Source organism: Amblyomma mixtum, chromosome 4 (genome assembly GCF_055824585.1).
Source record: "Amblyomma mixtum isolate Tamu chromosome 4, ASM5582458v1, whole genome shotgun sequence".
NCBI lineage: Eukaryota > Metazoa > Arthropoda > Arachnida > Ixodida > Ixodidae > Amblyomma > Amblyomma mixtum.
Genome location: NC_143015.1, coordinates 153,850,991 through 153,876,968, shown reverse-complemented (window position 1 = coordinate 153,876,968; position 25,978 = coordinate 153,850,991). Strand labels below are relative to the sequence as shown.

Genomic DNA, 25,978 nt, shown 5'->3' with positions numbered 1-25,978 from the left:
ACCACCTGGGGTTCTTTAACGTGCACTCTCATGCACAGCACACGGACCTCTTGAATTTCTTCTCCATCGAAATTCAGCCGCCGCGACCGGGATCGAACCCGCGTCTTTCGGGACAGCAGCCGAGCGCCATAACCACTGAGCCATCGCGGCGGGGTACTATTGGCGTTCCTCCTCCAAACTAACTGTATGCTCATGATCCCACTGGCCCTAGCGTGGAAGATTTCTTAGCCTTTATCATGCTTACAAAGTAAACAAATTTTGAGTAAGCTCCTGAGCCTGAAGACGAAAGCCTTTCATTTCTGTCGGCAACCAATATAGCGCTGAAGGGGTGTTTGTACTATAACGGCGAGCCTTTCTCCTCGTCCCTTCAGTCATCAAGTGCACAGAAGCGCAACATATGTCATATCGGCCACTATACGAAGATAGCTTAATATGACTGATGCGAAAGGTTGATGTGACCAGCTAACGACCCTGACATTGTTTCTTCGAAGTACTCGGTGCGCCATCATCTGAGAGAGCGCCGCCGGCCCAAAGTGCGGCTCACAGCGGCCACAATATCTTCGGCACACTTTTTTTTTGAGTATCTAGTATCTATTTTTAAAAAATTGCTGAAGGTCTCCTCTAAACCTAAGCAAAGAAGGGAAGGGGAATGAGGGGCTCGTTATAAACATGAAAGAAGCCAACAGCCGCAGGAACCAAGGGGCACAGGGGATTTTTTTTTAAAATTTATTTATTTATTTTGTGGTGTTGATCAATTTAGAATATTACTGAATATGTTATCGCTTAAAGCTAATTGATTAGAAAAGCAGAAGAAAAAACAACCACTGCCGCCGGTGGGATCCGAACCCACGACCTCCGAATTACGCGTCCGGTGCTCTACCTCTGAGCTACGGCGACGGCTGTCAAATCTTCTGCTTTCGGGGGTATTTACGTTTACAAGTAACCTAATCTTGAGAGTGTTCATCAGCGCCACCCACGTTCATAAGCGGCGGACGTAGAACGTCCTGAGTTACCGGAGGTGTGACGTAGAACGTCATCGAACGGAGAGGGTGGAAGCTGCGTGAGAACCCTCTTATGCTTCCTATGGCGTCAAGGCTGCCAGAACCGAGGCCCTCGCTAAGCAATTAAGCAAAGAAGGGAAGGGGAATGAGGGGCTCGTTATAAACATGAAAGAAGCCAACAGCCGCAGGAACCAAGGGGCACAGGGGATTTTTTTTTAAAATTTATTTATTTATTTTGTGGTGTTGATCAATTTAGAATATTACTGAATATGTTATCGCTTAAAGCTAATTGATTAGAAAAGCAGAAGAAAAAACAACCACTGCCGCCGGTGGGATCCGAACCCACGACCTCCGAATTACGCGTCCGGTGCTCTACCTCTGAGCTACGGCGACGGCTGTCAAATCTTCTGCTTTCGGGGGTATTTACGTTTACAAGTAACCTAATCTTGAGAGTGTTCATCAGCGCCACCCACGTTCATAAGCGGCGGACGTAGAACGTCCTGAGTTACCGGAGGTGTGACGTAGAACGTCATCGAACGGAGAGGGTGGAAGCTGCGTGAGAACCCTCTTATGCTTCCTATGGCGTCAAGGCTGCCAGAACCGAGGCCCTCGCTAAGCAATTAAGCAAAGAAGGGAAGGGGAATGAGGGGCTCGTTATAAACATGAAAGAAGCCAACAGCCGCAGGAACCAAGGGGCACAGGGGATTTTTTTTTAAAATTTATTTATTTATTTTGTGGTGTTGATCAATTTAGAATATTACTGAATATGTTATCGCTTAAAGCTAATTGATTAGAAAAGCAGAAGAAAAAACAACCACTGCCGCCGGTGGGATCCGAACCCACGACCTCCGAATTACGCGTCCGGTGCTCTACCTCTGAGCTACGGCGACGGCTGTCAAATCTTCTGCTTTCGGGGGTATTTACGTTTACAAGTAACCTAATCTTGAGAGTGTTCATCAGCGCCACCCACGTTCATAAGCGGCGGACGTAGAACGTCCTGAGTTACCGGAGGTGTGACGTAGAACGTCATCGAACGGAGAGGGTGGAAGCTGCGTGAGAACCCTCTTATGCTTCCTATGGCGTCAAGGCTGCCAGAACCGAGGCCCTCGCTAAGCAATTAAGCAAAGAAGGGAAGGGGAATGAGGGGCTCGTTATAAACATGAAAGAAGCCAACAGCCGCAGGAACCAAGGGGCACAGGGGATTTTTTTTTTAAAATTTATTTATTTATTTTGTGGTGTTGATCAATTTAGAATATTACTGAATATGTTATCGCTTAAAGCTAATTGATTAGAAAAGCAGAAGAAAAAACAACCACTGCCGCCGGTGGGATCCGAACCCACGACCTCCGAATTACGCGTCCGGTGCTCTACCTCTGAGCTACGGCGACGGCTGTCAAATCTTCTGCTTTCGGGGGTATTTACGTTTACAAGTAACCTAATCTTGAGAGTGTTCATCAGCGCCACCCACGTTCATAAGCGGCGGACGTAGAACGTCCTGAGTTACCGGAGGTGTGACGTAGAACGTCATCGAACGGAGAGGGTGGAAGCTGCGTGAGAACCCTCTTATGCTTCCTATGGCGTCAAGGCTGCCAGAACCGAGGCCCTCGCTAAGCAATTAAGCAAAGAAGGGAAGGGGAATGAGGGGCTCGTTATAAACATGAAAGAAGCCAACAGCCGCAGGAACCAAGGGGCACAGGGGATTTTTTTTTAAAATTTATTTATTTATTTTGTGGTGTTGATCAATTTAGAATATTACTGAATATGTTATCGCTTAAAGCTAATTGATTAGAAAAGCAGAAGAAAAAACAACCACTGCCGCCGGTGGGATCCGAACCCACGACCTCCGAATTACGCGTCCGGTGCTCTACCTCTGAGCTACGGCGACGGCTGTCAAATCTTCTGCTTTCGGGGGTATTTACGTTTACAAGTAACCTAATCTTGAGAGTGTTCATCAGCGCCACCCACGTTCATAAGCGGCGGACGTAGAACGTCCTGAGTTACCGGAGGTGTGACGTAGAACGTCATCGAACGGAGAGGGTGGAAGCTGCGTGAGAACCCTCTTATGCTTCCTATGGCGTCAAGGCTGCCAGAACCGAGGCCCTCGCTAAGCAATTAAGCAAAGAAGGGAAGGGGAATGAGGGGCTCGTTATAAACATGAAAGAAGCCAACAGCCGCAGGAACCAAGGGGCACAGGGGATTTTTTTTTAAAATTTATTTATTTATTTTGTGGTGTTGATCAATTTAGAATATTACTGAATATGTTATCGCTTAAAGCTAATTGATTAGAAAAGCAGAAGAAAAAACAACCACTGCCGCCGGTGGGATCCGAACCCACGACCTCCGAATTACGCGTCCGGTGCTCTACCTCTGAGCTACGGCGACGGCTGTCAAATCTTCTGCTTTCGGGGGTATTTACGTTTACAAGTAACCTAATCTTGAGAGTGTTCATCAGCGCCACCCACGTTCATAAGCGGCGGACGTAGAACGTCCTGAGTTACCGGAGGTGTGACGTAGAACGTCATCGAACGGAGAGGGTGGAAGCTGCGTGAGAACCCTCTTATGCTTCCTATGGCGTCAAGGCTGCCAGAACCGAGGCCCTCGCTAAGCAATTAAGCAAAGAAGGGAAGGGGAATGAGGGGCTCGTTATAAACATGAAAGAAGCCAACAGCCGCAGGAACCAAGGGGCACAGGGGATTTTTTTTTAAAATTTATTTATTTATTTTGTGGTGTTGATCAATTTAGAATATTACTGAATATGTTATCGCTTAAAGCTAATTGATTAGAAAAGCAGAAGAAAAAACAACCACTGCCGCCGGTGGGATCCGAACCCACGACCTCAATTCTAATCAATTAGCTTTAAGCGATAACATATTCAGTAATATTCTAAATTGATCAACACCACAAAATAAATAAATAAATTTTAAAAAAAAATCCCCTGTGCCCCTTGGTTCCTGCGGCTGTTGGCTTCTTCCTCTAAACCTAGTTATACAAAGCGAAGGCGGGCGATAACCGCGAGGTGGTCAGATGTTGCTTACTGACGACGCTGCAAGGTCTTCTGCGTAACGCTTCGCTCTGATCCAAGGCAAAGCGCGCACTGGGCTCCCGGACTACTTTCTGACAGGTCTCGGCTTCCGCTCTGACAGGAAGCAGCGTCATGGTCACATGACCTAGTTGCCAGCTTGCGAACTCGCCGCCAGAGCCGAGCTCCCCCTCGGTTACCGTACCAGGACGCTGTCATTTGCTAGAAACGACGCAAGCCACGGCCACCACAACGCCGAAGCAACGCCGTGCGCTCGATCATGATACTGAGTCGATTTGAAGACCGTACTGCCAGCTTAGCGTAGGCGAATTACACAACTCAGCTTCGGGGGTATGCTCGCCGCTACTGCTCGCGGCGAAGTTCGCACAAAGTAGCCCAACTCGTTGCGGATAGGCAGACAGACGAAAGCCTTCGCCTATTCGCAACGAGTAGGGCTAATTTTTGCGAACTTCGCCGCGAGCAGTAGCGCCGAGCACACCCCCGTGGGTGACCGCATTACATACCTCATTACTGCGAACAGAGCCATGGATACAACCGAACTCATCGAAGCAGAGAGAGAAGCAGTCAAAGTCGGCATTCATAGTGTGTAGTTGTAATGAGGAGGAGGAGGATATAGAAGAGGAAAGGCAGGGAGGTTAACCGAAACAATAATCGGTTTGCTACCCTACACGGGGGGAAGGGGGTGAGGGGATAAAAAAAAGAAAGAGAAAGGAGAGTAACAGAAAATTGAAGTCACTATAAAACGTCACTGTTCGTTAAAGTCACAGCCTATCGTGCAGGCCAGAAGTTCTCAAGAAGCGGAGCAGTGCCTTGCAGGCCTTCTCCGCCGACGACCGCCGCGGCCAGGGGCCGAGAATCTTCATTTCCGTGAAAGGGCGTGTATCTAGGCGCTCCAGCGCACGGCTGAGAGACTGCCTTTCGGTGGTGTAGGCAGGGCAGTCACAAAGAATGTGTAGCCAAATAAAGCACTAGTACAGCACAAACAGTCTCGCAGTCAATGCCAAACAGTGCGCCAGGAAAGGCTTTCGCCTTGCAGCACTTTAGCGAGCCAAAGTGCCCCCTGAATTTTTTTTGACGCCCCCTTTACCTGTAGTAAATAGGTGGTTCAAGTAAGCAAGCTCCAGTTTACTGCGAAAAATAAGCAGACGAATCGGTTTTAATTATACGCCTCATTTACCATTACAACGCACGCCGGACAGCGCTCTCCCCTCAGTAACGTTAGCCACCACGACTGCCCAACATGCATTCGGAGGAAAATGGCAAGCACGTAATATCACGCTAATAAAATCATTTGAGTAAATAAATTCGCTGTCGCGAAAAGAGTAAACAAAAAAGAATAAAGAAGGAATACGAACCTTTGAACTTTTTCGATTCGAGGTCATCCATAGTGGAAGCGATGTTCAGCATCGCTTTCAGCAGCAAGTTGATCGGAAATACTCCCAGCTCCGATGGGCCCGGAAAACTCAGGTAACCGTCAAAGGCGTCGTAACTTCACCTTGTGACGATTGAATGCTCCGCAGCAAATTTACGCAACTAAAAATACTACATAAAAATGCTTTGACCGAAAACCTATACGAAAATATGTTTCCATAAATTATAGCACACGTTCTTATGTTTATTAATTAAATTTAACATCTCAAAAATTTGTAATTAAAATGACTGCGATTTTTTTTTGTAGCTGACGTTGACAGTCGGCAAGTTTGGGTCGTGTTATCTTAATGTGCAGCTCCTGCGTGATAAGTGCACTGCGCACAGCGGGCAGGCATCCGACGTGCACTTGTGTGCTGCGTCATCCGTTGCCTTATTTGTGCCCACCGTGAGATCAAAGCGCGCTTTTGGGGCAATGAAATACATCCTAGCGCTTTAAAGGTGTCCTGAAGAGGAATCTAAACTCGTTTTCTTGGCGCGGGAACTAGATCTACACGTTCTGAGAAATCTTAGAAACTTCGAATTATTGCTTGTGCGGCCGATTTCCCTAATTTAAATCGGATTAACGTCCGGCTCCCGTCTTTTTTTGTCCCCCTAGGCGGTGGGAGGAGTCGACCAACGCTTGGAGTGCCTTTCAGGCAGTCGCGTGGCGGCTTTGCTTTCGCTTTTATTTTGTTTCTTTTATCTTTCCGTGAATAAATAGATCTAGTCACAGACCACACAGCTGCAAATTAGGCCCACGGAAATAAAAATACGCGTGGACTCTTTGCTTTCGCCGATCACTACGTATCACTCCGCCGATGGCAGAGCGGCAAGCCGCCACGGGACTGGGTGAAGGGTTGGTCGACTCCTCCCACCGTCTGAGGGGAATTAAAGAAAAAAGCCGAGAACGGGTCGTTTAATGGATTTAAATTAGGGAAATCGGCCGCACAGGGCAAATTCGAAGTTTCTAAGAACGCTCGGAACGTGTAGCTCGAGTTCCGGCGGTAAAAATACCAGTCCAGATTCCTCTTCAGTGCACCGTTAAGTCTGCGTTTCTTCAAGTTCGATGCAAAAACAATCAAAACGAGGCACTGTGGTCAGTTTGTCCCCCCCTCCCAATGTGGCACGCAATCTGTTGGTCAAAACTCGAGCATAAAATTTAATAAGCTGTCATGCTCGAGGACTTTTTAAAAATTTTAAAGAAACAAAAATTTTCGGCGCTTCTTTTTGTGTGCGTGTGTATGCGTGCGTGTGTATGTGTGATAACGATGAGCAGTACCTTCGGAATGCTAGACCTGCATGAGATAAGGCCCAGTGCGCTTTAAATTATTATAAAACCGCTTGTTTTTGCTTTTGCCTTGAGTTTCGCTTTCACGGGCCATGATAGAAGTTGCACTTAAAAAGAACTTCCGGATATCCCGTGCGCTCACGGAATAGTGACACGTTCGCTAATCCGTCGCCAGCTGTAAAAAGCATGGCCCCGATTGCAATTTCGGCGTCGTCGTCCTCGCCTGTTCTCTCCTGGTGCAGTTACTCAGCACTGGAGTTTTCAATACCGGTCGGTTATCAGTGACAACAGTGTGAGCAGGGGAAAAATGGCTGGGGTTCAACGTTGCTTGAGCCCAGGTATACGAGCGAAAGCTCTGTTAAGCATGGTCTCCACTGTCTGAAATCAAATGTCCAGGCCAAGGTCAAGGTCGAGGCAAATGATCAAGGTCAAATATGAAGGTCAGTTGCCCACTGCCTCAAATCGAAGGTCAAGGTCAATGTCGGCTACCCAATGGTCATAGCCATATGATCACGTTGTCCTACCATATCTTGGCCATACCACCACGCAGCTAAGCTCGGTTTGACCTTGTGAGGCATTGAAGGTCATTGTCGATGGGGTGCCCACTGTCTGAAATCAGGTGTCAACGCCGAGATCAGAGTCAAGGTCGAGGTAAATGATCAAGGTCAAATATGAAGGTCAGTTGCCCACTGCCTCAAATCAAAGGTCAAGGTCATTGCCAGCATACTACCATAGCTTGGGCCATACCACCAGGCAGTTAAGTTCGGTTTGGCCTTGTGATGCATTGAAGGTCATTGTCGATGGGGTGCCCACTGTCTCAGATCAAGTGCCGAGGTCAAGGGCCAAGATCAAAGGTCCGGGTCAGGTACCCAATGGTGATAGTGATGTGATGACGTCGTCATACTAACATAGCTTGGGCCACACCACCACGCAGTTAAGTTTGGTTTGACCTTGTGCGACATTGAAGGCCACTGTCTCATCCACATCTAAATCGGAAGTTGTACCTCGAGGAGAAGAGCTGTCGCTATAAAAACTTTCAGCGCTTTCACGACCCCATGTCGGGGAGCAGTTATGTCATTTCTACCGGTATCTAAGCAGCACAGGTAATCGGCCCAATATTCGAAATAGATGGTCTCACTCTCAGTGGTCCTTTGTAGGACAAGCCTTTGCCAACGTGTGTCTAATATTGGGCCGATTACTTGCGCTGCTTCAGTACAAGCGCCCGTGCTTTGCCGGAGTCGCACGCAGCGTGCATGTGTGTGATGAAACCAACATGAACGAACAGGGATCCCCGGTTCCAAGAAACGCTATCAGGAGGGTATAAATGTTAAAATGCGATCACGCTTCTGTCGCGACCCAATTGTAGCGCTCACCGATAGTTTTGCAAGCGCAGATGAACAATCGCTACGTCGCCAGCCTAGTGGGTGCTTCCAGAGGAGCTTGGGCGACGCAATGCTTACTGGAGGCGCAACAGATTACCGCACACCAACACGGCGCCTTGCCGAGACATTTAGAGTTAGAAAGTTTTCACAAACCTCTCTATTCACGAATGGTGGGGTAAATTGGTTCGCGGCGTTCTGAATGCTAAAACGGTACAAGTACGCACATCCCCGGCAGAAGTATACGATCCAAGGGGTATACCTGTGAGGCTTGCTGTATGACTCGTTAAGCATCCTCAGCGACTGTAACCTCTCAGAAGAGTAATAACATCGCGTCCTCAATCCTCCCAAGCTTTGGACTGCTAAATGCGCCAGGGAGCCCCGCCAAACAGCTTAGAAGCAAATCGCTTGGGCTGTATACTTTTGACGGGGGCTGTGCTCTCGTGGAGGAGGTTTTAGGCTTGGCGGTGAGCTCGAAAAGAAACAATCTGTGCAGGCCTAAACGAAAAACTGCATGATGGTTGTATCCACTTTGTCTCTGTTGCAACTTGTCAAAAAAGGAGCAGATGTTACAACAGCAGTTTCGATAATTGCTTGTTTTTCTTTCAGGAAAATAGGGCAAAGCCACGGCATTCTACAAAAAAGTGAAAGCTTTACGACCCAAGCAGAACAGATAATTGGCCCAATATTGTAAATGGATGGCCACTCTGTTCCTTTGTAGGATCAGCCTTTGTCAATATATTTCCAATATTGCGCCGATTATCTGTGGCAAAGGCATACCAGAGCGTCCGAAATGCGCATGTATTCTTCATGGGCGTGCAGATTAAGTCCACCCTGTCAAAGGGCTACTGCGGGCTTGTTTTGAACAATTTGAGGCGATAGTCGCATCACTTTCCTTACAGTCTGTTCTAAAAAACTGCTTTTCAAAATACCGAGTAGAAGTTTATTTAACAGCAAAAACCAAGAAACCCAAACGTAGTTTTGGCCATGATATGACGTCACGGATATTATCCCAAAATCTATCGTGTGCGCGTTGGTTTTGTAGACTGAAGAGCTTGAATGCTCGGGTCGTTACTTGTCTGAAGTTTATTTATTTATTTATTCATTCAAAATACCCCCAAAGGCCCTCATTTGAGGGTATTACATGGGGGGGGGGGGGGGGGGGAGTAAGTACAAAGCATTGTTATAAGGTTAAAAATATTGCACTAAAATAAAATAGAAATCACAAATTATTAACCATAATTAGGCATTCACAGAAAGGGTCGCAACAATGCACATAACAGCAAAATTTGAGAATAAATAACAGCACCGGTAGAAAAAGAAAAAGACGACACTGGAAAAAGTGCCCTGAAGTACAAAACAAAAAATATAAAATAAAAAGAAGACAAGGCGGAAGAAAGAACGCTGAAAAAAATACCTTTTTAGTTGTTGAAACATGAGTGGATAAGATGTTGGAATTTATTTAGATCAGATTCTGTGGCAATTTCTGATGGCAAAGCGTTCCATTCGGTTATTGTGCGTGGTAAAAAATAATAGGCATAATGGAATGACTGGCAGTTAATGCGTTTAACTTTGTAAGGATGATCGCGACGTGGAAAGATAACTGGCGGTGGCTGAAAGAATTCATCATGAAGGGAAGGATGGTGATAAAGCTTGTGGAAGAGTGATAGACGGGAAATTTTTCGGCGCAGTGCTAAGTTAGATATAACTCGGCTTTAGTCTTCAATGAGGTGACGCAAGTTCACTAAGCTTGAAATTTTGTCCTTCCGCAAAAACAGAGCTAATATCAACTAGCGCAAAAACTCTGACGCCCCATACGCAAGGATTAGAAATCAATTGTATAAATTGTACCCGATTGAGGCCACAAAATAGAGGATTTTAAACGCATTCGCTCTACAATGAAACGCCGTCCGGATGCGAAATTTTGCACTAACATCAGAAAACTAGGGAGAACATACCGTGAAAACTTCGGTAAAATCCGTAGAAGTAGAAGAAACGTCCGAGCTGCCCTTTAAGGTTATGAATCTAAATCAAATCAAGTGATGCACCCCGCCGCGATGGCTCTGGTTACGGCGCTCGGCTGTTGACGCGAAAGACACGGGTTCGATCCCCGCCGCGGCGGCAGAATTTCGATCGAGGCGAAATTCTAGAGGCCCGTGTGCTGTGCGATGAACCCAAGGTGGTCGAAATTTCCGGAGCCTTTCACTACGGCGTCCCTCATAGCCTGAGTCGCTCTGGGATGTTAAACCCCAATAAACTAAACTAAAACAAGTGGTACGTTGTCGGCGAGACTGTTCAAGGAACCTTGTCTTCTTTTATTTGATTGCATTTATATTACTTAGCGAGAGAAATTATGAAGGTTTCCGGGCAGATAAGGTTACTGGGCGCTCAACATTTAAAACAGTAAACTCATTGGTTTGCAACAGAATTTGTTGTAGTACAGATGCGACTTTAAAGAAAATTAGCAGTGACCATCATAAATTTCATTCAGCGTGGACCGTCAAAAAAAAAAGCTACACCTGAGCGTCTGGAATTCGAGGACGTCTGAAGTGTGCCTAAGAAAAATCGCTAAGCTGCTCACGTAGCAAAACTAAACCCAGATGGTAACTAAATCAAATCAACGTTCGGGCCCATAGTTCACTCCAGGTCGCGCCGAGTCCCTTCGGCGATGGCCGCGATCTGGGGCGACATGCGGGGGCTGTCTCCAGGGCAGGTACCGGCGAAGTCGTCCAGGTATGCGTCAAACACCGCAACGGGAGCATCGCCCATGTCGTCCGCATACGCACGGTGCATCCGCTCGCGTAGCTGCTTGGGCCCCGCGTAGGTGGCAACCTGGAAGCGGCAGAGGACGAGACTATATCCTCACTGATTTGAGGACAACTCTGGCCACTTCGGTAAAATGATGTTTGAAATCATGAGGGCGTATTGAAGCGAAAGCTACATTGGCCACGAACTTGCGATTTCGCTGTGGCGGTGCTCCGAGGAGGCACAGGGACCGACCTTGAGCCGTTGTTGCCTAGCAACCGCCGCTGCTGGCGGACGCCGCGCGCTCGCCGCGCCATTTGGCATGACGTCACACCGCTTGCCTCATTGTCAGTTTTTTAGACAGTCTATAGACTGTCCGTAGACTTCAGTCTATAAAGTCTAACCCATCTATAGATTTATGGACATACACTTTTAGTAGACATCTGTCTATTGACAGTCTAGACTATGAATACACAAAAAGAAATATATATAGAAAAGCAATAGAGTCTATCAAAAGTGTATAGATCATTTTTATAAAAGCGTTTACATATAAATACCAATGCTATAGACAGTCTATATACCATATATAGATTTCTGGCCATATACTTTTAGTAGACTTCAGTCTATAGACAGTCTAGACAATGAATAGACAAACAAAATACCTATAGGAAAGCAAGTGTATAAAAAGTCTATAGACCATTTTTATTAGACAGTCTATCGGCCATCTATAGATTTATGGCCATACACTTTTAGTAGGCTTCTGTCTATAGACAGTCTAGACTATGAATAGACAAAAAGAAATATCTATAGGAAAGCAACACAGTCTTCAAAGGTCTATAGACCATTTTTTAAGGGCGTTTACGTGACGTCCATCATGACGACAGCAACAGGAGGTGGGAAAGACAGCTATTAATCACAGGCACAGCAAGTTTGGATGCGGTCCCGCCCCTAGACACTCAACGCATCCGGTCGCGTCGCGTCATAGTGATCTGATTAGTGGTGGTTTTTAAGGAATGCATATGGCGCATGTCACTGTCTAACTCTGCCAGTACGTCACACCACCACCGCTAATCAAGTTTCTTTCACGGGACTAACTGAGCTCTTCAGATGCGTCAGATGCGTTATGAGTTTTCCTCAGTGACAGTATCCTTCCGTAGTTAGAAGGCGGTAACCTGTCGACACATGCCAATCATGTCCTTGGCGTCCCTTAAAAACTTCAGGGGGGGGGGGGGGGGGGCACTTTGGTGACCTAAAGTGTGGTGAGGCCAAAGCTTTTAGTGTGGTGTTGCTGCTTGTGTCACTGATGTGTGGTTAAGATGTTAAGTACACGAATGTTTGTGAATTTTAAATGCTGGAGACACTGGAGGGCGTTTAGGAGGCGTCCGTCTGATTCGACGCCTTTCTGCAAACACTCTCCAGCGTCCTAGACAAGGAGAACTACATATGCGTTGGCAGGAAGTAGCGTAGCCATTAGCACGCTCGGCTGCAGAACGGAAGGGTGGTGGTTCGAATCCCATTGTGCAAAAAGATTTTTTTTCTGGTCTGACTAGAAAAAGCGTGACACCTCTGCTGACAACCTTCTGTCGACAACGATGACGCATTTAAAGGCTTTCGCCTTAAAATACCCCCTAGCACTTACGTGATACAATTTGCCGGCGTCCGCAGAGTTCAGGACCTGTGTTATGACCATGACGCACTCCGTGTCGTCGGGATTCACGAACACCGGAGCGACGTTGCAGACGCTCTCGAAGCTCGTCTTGTTGGGACGCAGGACAAGTCCGGAGGAAGGAGGCGGCGGGAGGATCGCCGCTCCCAGCGCCACGGTGGCGGTGACGAAGGTGTCGCCTCCGACCTGTTTGAAGAGGGAAGCGAAAACGCGGTGTTTAGTGCACGAGTGCGTACTATAGAGAGCAGTAGGCTTACTCAGACTTGCACTATAGAAGGATTCAACTTAAAAAAACAACAGCAGTTGCTAACACTGGGACGCGGTCCGCGGCGTCCTGTATTACTCCGCTAGCCAATCGCAACTGTAAACGAAATCAGCTTTTTAGTGTTTGACTATATCAAACAATCCACGTATCAAAATTCTAGAGCTCATAATTTTTTTCTTGTGCTAAGCTTCCTGTTTACGCAACAAGAAACGTTTAAGCATTGCACTACTTTTTCGTCGTGGAGGAATTCTGTGCGCGGAGGCTGAATGTGGGCGGAGCTTCACTGCAGACTTAAGTTGTGACTATAGTCGTGTGAGGATTCGTATTAGCAGTGCAACTCAAAATATTTACGCGGCGAACCACGCTGGGTACGTTGCGTTATGGGTCAACGACAAATTCTACAGCCAACAAACGAATTCAACTCGTCAAAACCGAGGCTGCAGGAACCACCCTACGTCCAGAACTGCGCGCTGCGCCATCTATGGTCAGGCTCGACTACAGACGCGACTGCGTTGCGCACAAACTCGCCTTTAACGCGACAGCGTTAAGGCTCCTCCGGTTCCGCAGAAAATCCAACGTCCAGAAATCCAGAAAGTCCAGCATACCAGGAGCGGTATGAGGAGTTCCAGCGGTATATGAATGTAAAGTATAGCGAATGACCAATTCCGCATATATTGGCATGAATCCATTAACGCTATCACTCCATATTCTAAGGCGGAGCTTACGTATTCCTTCCAATTTTTGAGGCTGAGTTATGTAAAGGGTAAGGCTAAAGAACTCTTAACACGTACGGCATGGCTGACCGGCATGTACAGGCGCGGACAAAAGTAAACGGAGCACGCAAATGTCTTCGAATATTTTGCACGCGTCACCTATTGAAATTTCCAGAAGTGGTACGCGCATGCTGGTAGAGGAGGTTGGTGGGCTTTCTTGTAGACAAACAACGCGTCTTCATTATCAATGGAGAAGGCGTGATTGCACTTCGAACGCAATAGCGTGCTCCGTTTACTTATGGCCGCGCCTGTACATACACGCCTTCCCCGAGTACAAAACAGATTACTGCCCGTTACTTTTCAGCCCTGCCCCGGAGCAGAATGGTGAGACTTTAATAAGGCCTAGTGTTCTTGTCCTACCGCATATTGCAAGACGGCGACCAAACGGGTGACAACGTAGATACTTGATATAGAAGACAGGAGGGGATAATACGATGAAGCGCGAATTGACTTCTGTGACCTGTACTCTTTCGTTTTTGTTTCTGTTGTCACCGCTTTGGATGTCACCGCAAAATCTGTCTGCCAACAACACTCTTCTTTGCAGTGGTGCTGCCAGCGTCGTGTAGAGCTCCGTCGACTGCGTGACATCCAACGTTCAACTCGCCTCTATTGCTGGATATTGAAATGCAAGCTGTCGCATCCCGCTAGTTGAACGACTCCGAACCAAAATCCATGCACGTCTAGAGGCCACTCTTCGGAGGCTACGAGATTACAGCGCCAGTTCTCAATCTTTGCTATTGCGCTTGTGCAGTAGCGCGCAGAACGAAAATGCAGAACCAACTGGCCCCTGCTTTAGTACTGACAGTTGAGCTCTCACTGTGACCGCGGCGGCTCTAGCAACCTCTCACACTGCGCCCCAATGCGGCCTTACTTTCAACGTGCAGTTTAGACTGCCAAGAAATGTGACACGACGACCGGCAAAGCGCGATATCTAAGACCACTCAGCATTATATGCTTTTGAAACGTGGCACCAATAGACGAATCCAAAGTGGAATTCACCATACTGTTTGCAACCATGGTTTGTTCACCTAGGGCTACCGAACCCTCCTTGGGCGTCGCCTTATCACTTTCTGGGCTGTCCATACGCAACCACAGTGGAAAGTGCTTACGGTAGTATAGCGAGCCGTAGGCGACGATCAGTTTGGTAACGTCTTCTGTGAAAAGGCGGGCTCGAGTCAGCTGTCTTCTCGGAAAGGTCAATAATGGATGTTTCGCAGATGCAGAGTTTAAAGTAGAGTCTAGTTTCACACGTAATAGTGCGACTTCTGCTGGGGACATCGAGTGGATAGTGGAGAAAAAAGCAAAGAACGACACCTCGTTTCCATGCAGCTTAAGTCGGGTGAAATTCAAGAAAATGCGGATATTCCCTGGCAAAGGACCCCCTCCAGCAATAGGCGTCGGCCGACTCACACGGCCCTGCTATAGTGGCAATGCAGGAAGTTTCGTGACAATGCGGGAAGGGGCTATTCCAGGAAGTGCAAAGAGGGGACTATCCCCTTTCATCTGCCACTTCCTGCATTGTCATGCTATCTGGTTCATAAGAATCAGCCAACGCCATTGACTGGAAGGGGGTACCTTCGCAGGGAACAGCCGCATTTTTCTTGACTTGTATCCGACTATAGCTATTGACACGGGGTTCTCACCGCCATGCTGTAGGCGAACTTCCTCCGGTAGGCGACGCTGTACGAGTCCCGGATCTCCCGGAAGGCCTGCGCAGCGTACAGCCGTCCACCGCTGCAGTCGACGGAGCCCCGGGGCCGCAGTTTGTGCGTTGCCACGACAACAAGAGCGACGCTCTCCAGGATTGGCTCGAGGTCGTACAGCGCGGCGTAGCGTGGCAGCGGTGGCACCGTGAGCATCACCTTCACCCGGCCGGAGCCGAGGCTCTCGACGAGCACGTGGAAGAGCTGCGGCTGCTTGAGCACGTCGCAGCTGTCGCCAGGGTGGTTCCAGTCGAGGTTCACGCCCTGCGTGACCACAGCAGGCGTCAAGGCTGACTGCAATGCTAATAAACGGAGTGCTAAGTACAGGTAAAGTTGGCAGCTTTACCATACCATATTAAGTGGCTAACACGCTCACTTACTATGGTACTGTAGTAAAGGCAGCTTCCGAAGCGTTGGTGTCACTCACGCGCCTCTACGACGCCAGAGCGCCCTCAGTCTGATGAGGATCATGCAGAAATGAAAAAGCGTTGACTCACTATGGCGGGAAAGAACTAAACTAACCAGTAGGTATGCCGGACACGAGGACGGAGAAATAAAAAGCATTAAATGACAGGTTAAAAACGCGGAAGGTAAAAACCGGATTAATTCAATCCAGGCGACCATGGTGCCTGTACTTCTAGCTTCGCCCCGCTACACTAGGAAGGACAGGGCCTACTCCTGGGCCAACAATACGTGCACCTGGACGACCGCAGATGACACACTCATCGGTCAGACGATGATCAAGTGATCTCATAGTGGTGACATCTTTGAAATTTTCGTTTTGATATAGATATACCCCTAACCCTCCGCAGGACATAGATGCCATGAACACCGCATGGAGGACCTCATACACTCATTGTTATAAGAAATATTCTAGAACTAGTTATAGTTATAAACATCCTTTTGCCCTTACAAGAATGTTTTAGGCAGTCTATAGACTGTCGATAGACTTCTGTCTATGATGTCTATAGAATCTCTATAGACAAATCCTAGTGAACAGTCTATAGGCAATACAAATGCTATTAGTCTATAGACAATCTATATATTTATGGCCATATACTTTTAGTAGACTTTTGTCTATGCAAAGTCTACAATTTATGAATAGACAAAACGAAATATCTATAGGAGCAGTAGAGTCTATAAGAAGTCTATAGTCTATAATTAATTTTTATAATGGTGGGACCTACTCACGTCGTATTTGGGCCTCTCCGACAACGTAGCGTCGTTCACGATACCCTCAACGGTTGCTTTCCGCCAGGACGGGTCCCGGAGCATGCGGACGAATTCAGCGCTGTCACTGCGGCGACCACCGAAGGTGGCGTAGAAAGGGATACGCCGGCCTCGGTGTTGCAGTCGCCCGTCGAATCTCGAGGCGGATATGTTCTCGAAGAACTCGGCGTCTAGGGGCCTGCGGAAGCCGCCCGCACCGATGTTGTCCAAGGCCGCGTTGAATCTACTGAAGGACAGGCTGTAGAAGATAATGGTCGAGCAGAAGGACGTCGGTATCTGGAGTGGCGTGTACGGCCTCTTCGGGTGGAGGTACCTGCAATGAACGTTTCAGCGTTCTCTGGTTGGCCATTCGATGCAAGCGAGTTTAGTTTGAAATACCCCAACGGGCACTGAACCTCCCTCGGTCGTCCTGAGGATGTTCAGGATGTCTGCAGGACGTTCAAGGGAGGTTCAATGTCCATCGGGACTATGGACCCAAAGGTACACCCACCCCTATGACCAGCAGGGAGGCAGTAAAAAAATTACTGTCGGGTAGCGTGTCCTTGCTCTAGAAAAATAATATGGAGAAGAATAAGAAGCAGGCAGTGCTAACTAAAGAATCGCGTTAGCGCTCTTTGGTAGCCGAAGAACTTTTTTCATTTATTGCTTATATTTTCTCTTTCCATTTCATACGCCCGTTTTCTTTACACTCAGTGAATGGTATCTGAACGGAAAACCATTATGGCAAATTGCCTTCCTTTTCCTCTTCCTATCCTTCTTTCCTGATAATTTGAAAAAAAAAAAACCGTATCGCACCACTGTTTATTGAACTAGGAAACTTTTTTGGAACTGCAAACAATAAACATACATAGAAGGCAACGGCAACGGCCCTTTTGGGTTCGATTCAGCGAGAAATGGATGTCTTTTTTCATTGTTGCAGCAACAGGATGAGTTGTTTTGCCCAATTGATTCTGCGGCGTCCGTAATCACGTTACTTGCCTGCGAACTAGCTCTAGTGTAATCCCGCCGTTGGCTGGACGTCGTTGTGGGCCGTCTATAAATATTCCATTCCGATTCCATTCCGTTTTCGTATTTACGGCTCTCGGTGATTGGCTGAAGCGACGACACGCCCCCGATATCGCTTAGCTTGAATTAGCTTGAATAGCGATCGTAGGGCGTAGCCTCGCTTCACGCAATCATGGATAGAATAAAAAAAAATGAGGCCGTCTAAGCACATTCATAAAGAAGAAAAAGGGATAACATTTAGGTTGTCTGCTATGGTGTCTACAATGAGTGTCTATTGTTGCGATTTTCTCGCCAAAGCTCAAGTTGGAACCGGTTTTATTGCCCTTTTATATAGCATGCGTGAGTCATCACCTTCCAGAATGTCCGAGTATACCCTTCTTTTGGATTATAATATAGGGTACATTTTACTAATCCAACCTTAATCAACTTTCTGGGGTGGGCCGGCTTCCAAAATTGGTCATCCTTTGGAATTTTTGAGGGTGGGCCAACTTCCAAATATTGGGGATCCTCAGATTTTCAAATTTGGCGGTCTCCTATGATTTTGAAGACGTCACAAACCTCTCAATTGCATTCATAGATCCCTGGGAGTCCTCCTACCCCTCCTGGTGCAGTGGTGCGGTGGTTAAGCGATGCGCCACTGCACCGGCAGGTGGCTGTTTCAAACGCGGGAAAACAAGTGGGGTTTGCTCTTCCCGAGCTCCCATGAGGCTTATGCGCAACGCCATAGTGGGAAGGTGGCGACTGCATTGAATCTGGCAACGTTGAACAGTGTGCTCAGAATCAGGTGGGTAGGTTTTGATGACGTCACGAGGTCACGAGACCTCTCTCGACCAATCAGGAAATTTCGTTGTGGAGAAACCGGAAACTGCATGACGACAGCCTAAATGCTACCGTATTAATATTTATGATTGTCCTGGCATGTAATGCGTATGCCCAGTGAAGACCTAAAAGTCTCCTCCGGGCAGCGCGATCCCTACTGACCACGTGATCTTGAACACAGGCCATGGCACTGACGAGATGCCCAGCGGCGAGCACATGTATCGAAACACATCTTGACCACTTTGCTCACGTTCATTTCCACAGAGACAAGTACGCTTTGATGCCGGTAGCTGTCGCCTTACTACGCCTTCCTGGGTAGCGAGAAGTGGCCCGTAATTTTTACTGCTCTGGAGGTGAGCCAAGACGCTTTGAAATCACATCGCATTGTTTTCTTCTGTCTCTTGGCATTCCAGTTTTAAGTTGTCTACAATTCTTGGCTTCTATCAAGGCTGTATGAACTCATCCGATTCATGATCAGCAAATCATGCGACACATTTAAAAAGGTAAACGACGCTGCTCACTCGGTATCGAAGACGCAAAACACAGGCCGAAACTGCGGCTTCAAATCGGCGTCTGGTTTGTAGGGCGCACGGTAGGGGCCGCCGTCCGACAAGGCGGAGGTATTTTCCAGCTTCCTGGGCGCAGTGCCGTTGCAGACGTCGGCAACGTCGGCGTCTTCTACATACACGTCCTGAGGAAAGACAGCACGTCTGGCGTGAACGGTATGCAGTCAGCACGATGGCGGGGAGGGGTGTACGAATGCCATTAATAAAAACTATCATTTCCGCCTTCTTGTCAAAGGACTGCTGGAGCACTTTTCACGGCCTTTTATATTGCATTTTAATAGTTTCTATCAAAGACACGTCATCTTTTTTCGCATCAAAGTTGCTCTTGTTGCCCGATCAGCAAATCGAGTCCACCGGTAGCCGTTTCTTTAATATCTCGCATGAGAGCACATTTAAGGCGAAAGCCTTTAATGGCTCATACTGTAGCCCGTTAGCAGAGGGTGTCACACCTTTGGCAGCGTGTTAATTCGGGAACTAAAAAAGATAGGAGAAAACGAATGGTCGCTTCAGATAGAGGAGGAAAAAATGAACCTAGAAGTCACGTTTGATGACTGTAGAGTAATGAGCTAATTAATTATAGTAAAAAATGTCAAAATTGCGTCGAAATAAGATAGACATCGATATAGCCACAGAAACGATGTGACCTCACATCCACCGGAAGTCGTCACGGCATAGTGCAAATTATCACAGAATGGTCAGAAAAACGCCGGATTTGTGTCAAATTAGATGGAAAAATGTGTAATTAGGCGTAATTAACACTTAAGATCCCGCAAAGATGTATTTTGGGTATCAATATAGCCACAGGAATGGTGTGACGTCACATCCACCGGAAGTCGTCATGGAATAGTGTCCTCGGCTTTCGCCTCTCAACACTTCAGTTGCCAAAGCGTCCTCTTAATTTTTACACGCTTATGGCCTCATAAAGCTGGAAAATGGAAAGCATGCACGATGTGAACATATGACTATAAAAGAATTGCGCATATTTCGTGTAACGGAGCCTCATGTGTCTGCAGTTTCGGGGAATCTCGGTGTGTCTTTAGACAAGAGGGATTTGTCGTCGTAGACAGCAAGAAATTGCAGTCGCAGCTTAAGATGTCAGCACGGTTTATTGGAAGATCGTTTACACCACGCCCTGCGTTACTGATTCTAGTAAGCCGACGTACCCATCACACAGTGGTGGGTGGTTCTAGCTCACTAAATGCAATCCACAGAGCTCATCTGCCCCTCAGCTGTCGATGCGCTCTTCTGTATTCGGAGTGTTTTTTCCGAGTGCTCAGCTGAAAAGTTCTGTGCGCTCGCTTGATAGGCTATGTACAGATGAGTACAATAATAAAATGAACACCTGATTTTCACATAACCAGCAAATTCTAGTAGATGAGGTGTGAGAACCCGCAATTTTGTTCATTTTACTATCATTTTACCAACTATAGCCTTCTTCCGGAAGATTGATGCCATCTTCAAGTTTTTTTCATGTTCCATGCTGAAGTAAAAGTAAACCAGAGGCCGTAATTTCTAGAGATTATTTTCAAGCATTATTATGCTTCCTGTCCATTGCCTAGCCCGGCCTTCGATACCAGATTCGATACCGATACCGACTGATACTGCTTCTTTAGGTGTCAGTAGTGACGTCACATGCTACAATTACCAAAGGAAGAACGGCGTAGCGAATTAATTGGGTATTAAATTGCAACAAAGTACAGCCCCTTATTATTCACTGTGAATTATTGAGCGTTCCCTTTAGAACTGCTCCTGTTTGTACAAACTGTTCTAAAGTATATCGTTTTCTTTATGCGCTACTCTCTTCAGGTACCGTTCTTTCTGCGTCGCCACTTGCCTGAAGGGAGAACACTCTCCTGGCCGAAACGTCGCTGTTGCCGGCCGACGTGTTGTGAGCCGAGCGCGGGGCACCGGGAGGCCGCTTCCCGTCACCGGGGCCGGAGCCTAGGATGGGTGCGAGCGCGAACGCCAGCGGCACGAGCATCATTACGCCCGCGGCTGAACACAGGCTCCACGGCTGCCAGAAGCGGCTCCTCCATGGGCTCCGTACAGCCGCCTCGGCCGGGGTGTCCTGCCAGTCGATAAGTGACACACGCGGAGGTTTAAAGAACGACACAGAGCTAGAGAGATGAGGGGGCTAACTAGAGATCATATAGAATTACATCCTTATACAAAAATAAAACTCAGTCTCCTCTCCTAAATAACTTTCTTGTAGTATATTAGTACGCGTGTTTTCCGTTAGCGACAACGTTTCCCAAATGCACAGCCGCCAGTCGTAACGAGGGGGAGGGGGGTATTTGGCAATATAGGTAGGCCCATTGGCACGCGCTTTTAATTTCATCATGCAAGAAAGGTGCAGACAGTTAGGGACACGCCTATGGTGTCATCAAAGCTGCGGCTTTTAAGTGAATTCACGTAGTGTTTTCGGACTTCCTCTGCATCTGGTGAAATCCCTCCCACCAACATTTCAATCTTAGCCCAAGCTACTTAAAAGGGAGCCTGCAAACTTCAGGAGCGGGAAGTCCTGGAGAAGCCCAACTAACACTGAAACTCCACTGGACGTTCAGTGGACGTCCGCAGGACGTCCCACACGTCCCCAGGACATCCAAGAAAGCTTCAATGCCCATTGGGAGATCCTTAAACCAACACATGCATGAAGCTATGTGCGGTGGTCATGAACTCGCTGATATTTAAATACTGCCTTCGACTGCAATAAAGTTCCTCTACCGAGCTAAAGATTCTGCGCAATCTCTGAATTTTCATCCAGGGCAGTCACGCGTAAACTTGAGCGATGCTTCCCGAAAGGTGAGGTAAAGCAGCGGACAACAAACCCGTCTCCCATCAGCGATGACGGGCCACTCTTGTTGAGGCTGGGGCAGTGACTGTGTTGCAGGAGCTCCGACGTCTTCAAACCGTGGCTTCAAGCGCTCCCTCGGGGAGTCCCCGACTGGCATCGACGGTGGAATGACGATCTACGAGTGCGGATCAAAAAAGCGAAAAACGAGTCATGCTTAATGTTTTGATGACACAGTCCAGTAGATGGTCAAATGTTTAGGGGAACCATCTTGCAGGCGAAATATCACCTCTTGCCTCGCAAATTCTAAGACGCGCTCTCGCCGATCCAACTCGCACAGAAGTGATCTGGGCTCCTGGCCACCAGGGTCTACGAGGCAATGAGGCCGCTGATGCGGCCGCCCGAGTGCTCACACACCGGGCTCCTCATCCTAGCTCTCATGGCTCAGAAGCTCATAAACCGCTTCTGCGGTTCCGCGAAATCCTAATTTATTATTGCGACAGCCACCGTCTCTACCCGGCACCTGCCAAGGGGCTCAGTAAGGCGGAGGAGCGAACTCTGCGGCGCCTGCAGACAGGAACCCTTCTCTGTACTGCAATAGCAAAACACTTCGATCCGAACACAGATGGGCGCTGCCCGCACTGTGGAGAGATCTGCGATATCTTACACATGGTGTGGGCATGTACTCAGAATCCTCACCTTCCCCCCTCCCCCACCCCCACCCGAGAGGCATGGGAGACTGCCCTCCTCAACTGCTCCACACTGGAGTCCCAAAGGGCTCTGGTCAAGCGGGCGCGAGACGGGGCCTCGTCATGCGGTGTCCCGGACTAAGGATACCGACCATGCAGCAGGGTTTTTTTTTTTATCCCTCAAGCTCTCTTCGATTAAAGTTTTCACCACCACCCCCAAGGTGGAGTAGATTTGTAATGAGGAAGTAATTACTCACTGACATCCACCCAAGCGCAGCCATACGGCTACAAAGGAAAGCTATACAGCTTTCTCAGAAACTTCGCAGTTGAAGAAAAATTCGTCCTGGTCTGGGGCTCGAACCTGGGACCACCGCTTAACCGGATTAAAGTTTTCACCACCACCCCCAAGGTGGAGTAGATTTGTAATGAGGAAGTAATTACTCACTGACATCCACCCAAGCGCAGCCATACGGCTACAAAGGAAAGCTATACAGCTTTCTCAGAAACTTCGCAGTTGAAGAAAAATTCGTCCTGGTCTGGGGCTCGAACCTGGGACCACCGCTTAACCGGAGCAGTCGCTCTATGAGTAATCACTTCCTTATTATAAATCTATTCCGCCTTGGGGGATTCCCCTAAACATTTGACCAGCACTGTTCCCACTTCGAGTTACTGATCAATTCGCTCTCGCCCTACCATAAGCTTGCCGTCCCGGCTAGCTCAATTGGGAGAGCGACTGCTCCGGTGAAGCGGTGCTCCCTGGTTCGAACTCCGGATCAGGAAGAATTTTTTTTTAACTGTGAAGTTTCTGAGAAAGCTGTATAGCTTTCCTTTGTAGCCGTATGGCCGCGCTTGAGTGGATGTCAATGAGTAGTTACTCCCTTATTACAGTCCAGTAGATGAGGTTGGTGTGCATGTATAGTAAGATAATGCGTTCCTCTTGAGTGTGGTACGTTTTCAGTCGCACTTTAGTCCGCTTCTAACACTACTGAATCGAAATTCTTGTGCCCATGAATATGCTCAGCGCGGAATTCTACGAATTCACCTGGGAGACAAGACGCCCCTCTTACTGGCTTATCTCATTCAATACCCCATAGCACTTTCGAGGTTCCACCCATCTGTGAATCACAATGTTACAAGAACCTCTGCTCCATACGACTGAAATGCAATAAGCTGGGCAGCGCATCACCGACAATACCTGTTGAGACCTACTGCCAAAGGTTGCGCAACAAGGCTAAGCTTTTTCTTGACAAGCAACAAGAAGTCTGCGTTTTCACTACAGGACTACACAAGCAACAAAAACTGATGTCTTTCATAGTTAGTGGTTGATCTTGAATGTTTTCAGAAACCAAATGTGACCACTAGTATCGCTGCTTCAGCTTATACGATGCCAGTGGTCACGCTATCACCCCGGTCTGGTTGCGCAATTTTTTATGAAACGGACACAACGTCCAGACTGTGCAAGCAACAGAGAAGCATTGGGCGGGCATTTCAAATCTAAAGAACCTTCTCATGTTTTCCCAGGTTATGGGAAATTCAGTTCTGCATCCCGGAAACTTGTCTTTGTAGGGAATTCCTTGGGGGGCATATATGAACAGAGTAGAAAATCAAAACCAGACGCACACCTGGTTTTCGGCCCTTCCCGTGTCTTTTTATATTGCGCTGATCACCCTTCTAATGCTCACAGATGCACTGACCTCCAGTAAGAAGTAGAGGAAAATGGTGACATCTTTGTGTGGTGCTAACTTTTGGGCAATATTCTCATCGCAAGTAATAGCTGACGGATCTAGAAATGACCAAAGGTCTTGGTGCCAGGCTCAGCAACCAACGTTTGACAAAGGCGCTTAACTGCGACAGTAACATCGTCAATGAAGCCTCCCAAGCTGTAGAGTTGACGTTGAGCAGCGCTTATTCGGTTTTGACGCAGAAGGTTCCTCTGCGCCTAACATTACCTTCGAAGTGAAGCATCACGCACAGATCTTGTTCACTTCCACTCAATAATGTATGTCTTCTCATCCCTTTCTTCAGTATGCCGATAACAGATTTTGAGGGGGATGTAACTGCGTTCGAAGTATACAGCTACATAGTCCTCAGAGTCACAGTGACTACAAGTCCACTCACGTTTCCTCCGAGATAACTCGACGAACATGGTTCCAATTCGCCAGCCCCAGGATCTGCGACGGGATGTCCTCCGCCATCTGATAATGTCAGCCGAACCACCTTTCGAACAACAGAGCGGTAAAAACAAACCATTTGTTCAACTATCATGAATCTGGTGTCGTAGTAGAAACCTAAGTAGAAACGACCAAGTTCGCGCTATCCATTAAGAACTCTCTCTCGATCGTTCTTTGAAACAACCACTTAGGCAACATCCTATTCGCCATAATTCTAACGTGATATGAGAACATCGTTGAGTTTTGTTTGCTTATTAGCCCAGAAGTGTCAAGGATTAGGTCAAAATGACCTATGTTGTAAAAATTTGAGCATCAAAGCAAATGTTTGTTGAAAACATTTCCTACCTGGAGGAAAACAAAGTTAAGTCAAACCCTAGCTCTGCTTCTTTTAAACACTGCTGAAACACTCAGCATGACCCTTCCCATAATTCCGTAGGTTTCTCGCACTTCTCAAATGAAAACCATATGCAACATACGGAGTCTAAACAGAGTACACTGACAGCGCATACGAAAAACATGCTGCGCATCGGGCACTCCATGACGTTATAGGCATCATAAATTATTACGGAATTAGAATAAAATGGTTTGGAGCTAACAGAGGAAGCAAGTGAAAAGCGAACGTATTTTTGCACATCTTACAAATCATACGGACTGTGCATTTTCGCAGTTACATACGCGCGACTCATATATGCGGTACATTTCTGTGGGGTAGCGAAACCGTCAAAAGAAACGATTTATAAGTGTCTATAACTATTTTTCAGTGCATCTTAATCTGCCCGTTGGAAATGTAACAATGAGCAAAAATAGTGAATTCACAAAAAAAACATAGCCACACACTCATGCTTCTATCTTTTTGGCTCCTTTCGCCAGATGTTATATTAGCGTTTTACTGGCTGTTCTACGACAAGACGAGGCATTCAACTCATCTTTCACCATGCGCATTAGTTACAGATATTTTGCTCAGAGATCGATTTAAAAAATGGCCTGGCTTAGCTTATGGTTAAGTTTAGGATGCGAAGCATACTTCCGGCGGAGGCTGCGCGTCCGCAAGCGAGCGCACGAGTTGAGCCCCAGCTTTCACAGCTGTTGTGACGTCAGCGCCGCTAGCGGAAGGAGCGGGAGTTAGGCCGCCGGCGGAGGCTGCGCGTCCGCAAGCGAGCGCACGAGTTGAGCCCCAGCTTTCACAGCTGTTGTGACGTCATATCAGGTGGTGCGCCGATGTAGGTCAAGTGGTAGCTACGCGGCCGCGCGCGGCGCAGCAAGGAAGAGCTCGGTTGTGCGGCTAGTATGCTTCGCATAATAACCCGCAAATTGACGGCACACGTTCTGCGCACTTACGTCCGTAAATGATCGCTTAGAATTCAGGGCTCTGTCGTCCTGCGTGTCGACTGCCTCATCTGCCGGCCGTCGTTCACAGGTTGGTTCCAGTGGTTTACC

At 47.6% G+C, this 25,978-nt stretch overlaps 2 protein-coding genes across 2 annotated transcripts; both read right to left on the bottom strand.

The window, feature by feature from the left end:
* Positions 1-9,314: 9,314 nt before the first annotated feature.
* On the bottom strand, positions 9,315-16,807 carry LOC149348848 (uncharacterized). Its single transcript, XM_089585926.1, has 4 exons — positions 16,462-16,807; positions 15,211-15,534; positions 12,503-12,715; positions 9,315-10,950 (listed from the first exon to the last, which is right to left on the bottom strand). Exons 1-4 carry the CDS (start codon positions 16,543-16,545, stop codon positions 10,756-10,758), a joined length of 816 nt encoding a protein of 271 aa, XP_089442052.1. The 5' UTR covers positions 16,546-16,807; the 3' UTR covers positions 9,315-10,755.
* Positions 16,808-18,841: 2,034 nt separating this feature from the next.
* Positions 18,842-25,978, bottom strand: LOC149348847 (uncharacterized). Its single transcript, XM_089541858.1, has 5 exons — positions 25,880-25,978; positions 24,489-24,587; positions 21,719-21,859; positions 20,725-20,958; positions 18,842-19,015 (listed from the first exon to the last, which is right to left on the bottom strand). The coding sequence occupies exons 3-5, from the start codon at positions 21,839-21,841 to the stop codon at positions 18,842-18,844; spliced, it is 531 nt and encodes a 176-aa protein (XP_089397984.1). The 5' UTR covers positions 21,842-21,859; positions 24,489-24,587; positions 25,880-25,978.

Excerpts from the sequence above, each read along its gene's own strand:
- LOC149348848 (XM_089585926.1), bottom strand. The coding sequence starts at position 16,545 with ATGCTCCGGGACCCGTCCTGGCGGAAAGCAACCGTTGAGGGTATCGTG. Across the intron at positions 12,716-15,210 it reads AGTTCGCCTACAGCATGGCG|GTCGGAGGCGACACCTTCGT; the intron begins GTGAGAACCCCG and ends CTCTTCAAACAG. Across the intron at positions 10,951-12,502 it reads ACGCCGGCAAATTGTATCAC|GTTGCCACCTACGCGGGGCC; the intron begins GTAAGTGCTAGG and ends TGCCGCTTCCAG.
- LOC149348847 (XM_089541858.1), bottom strand. The coding sequence starts at position 21,841 with ATGCCAGTCGGGGACTCCCCGAGGGAGCGCTTGAAGCCACGGTTTGAA. Across the intron at positions 20,959-21,718 it reads TCATCGCTGATGGGAGACGG|GACACCCCGGCCGAGGCGGC; the intron begins GTTTGTTGTCCG and ends ATCGACTGGCAG. Across the intron at positions 19,016-20,724 it reads GGAGAGTGTTCTCCCTTCAG|GACGTGTATGTAGAAGACGC; the intron begins GCAAGTGGCGAC and ends GTCTTTCCTCAG.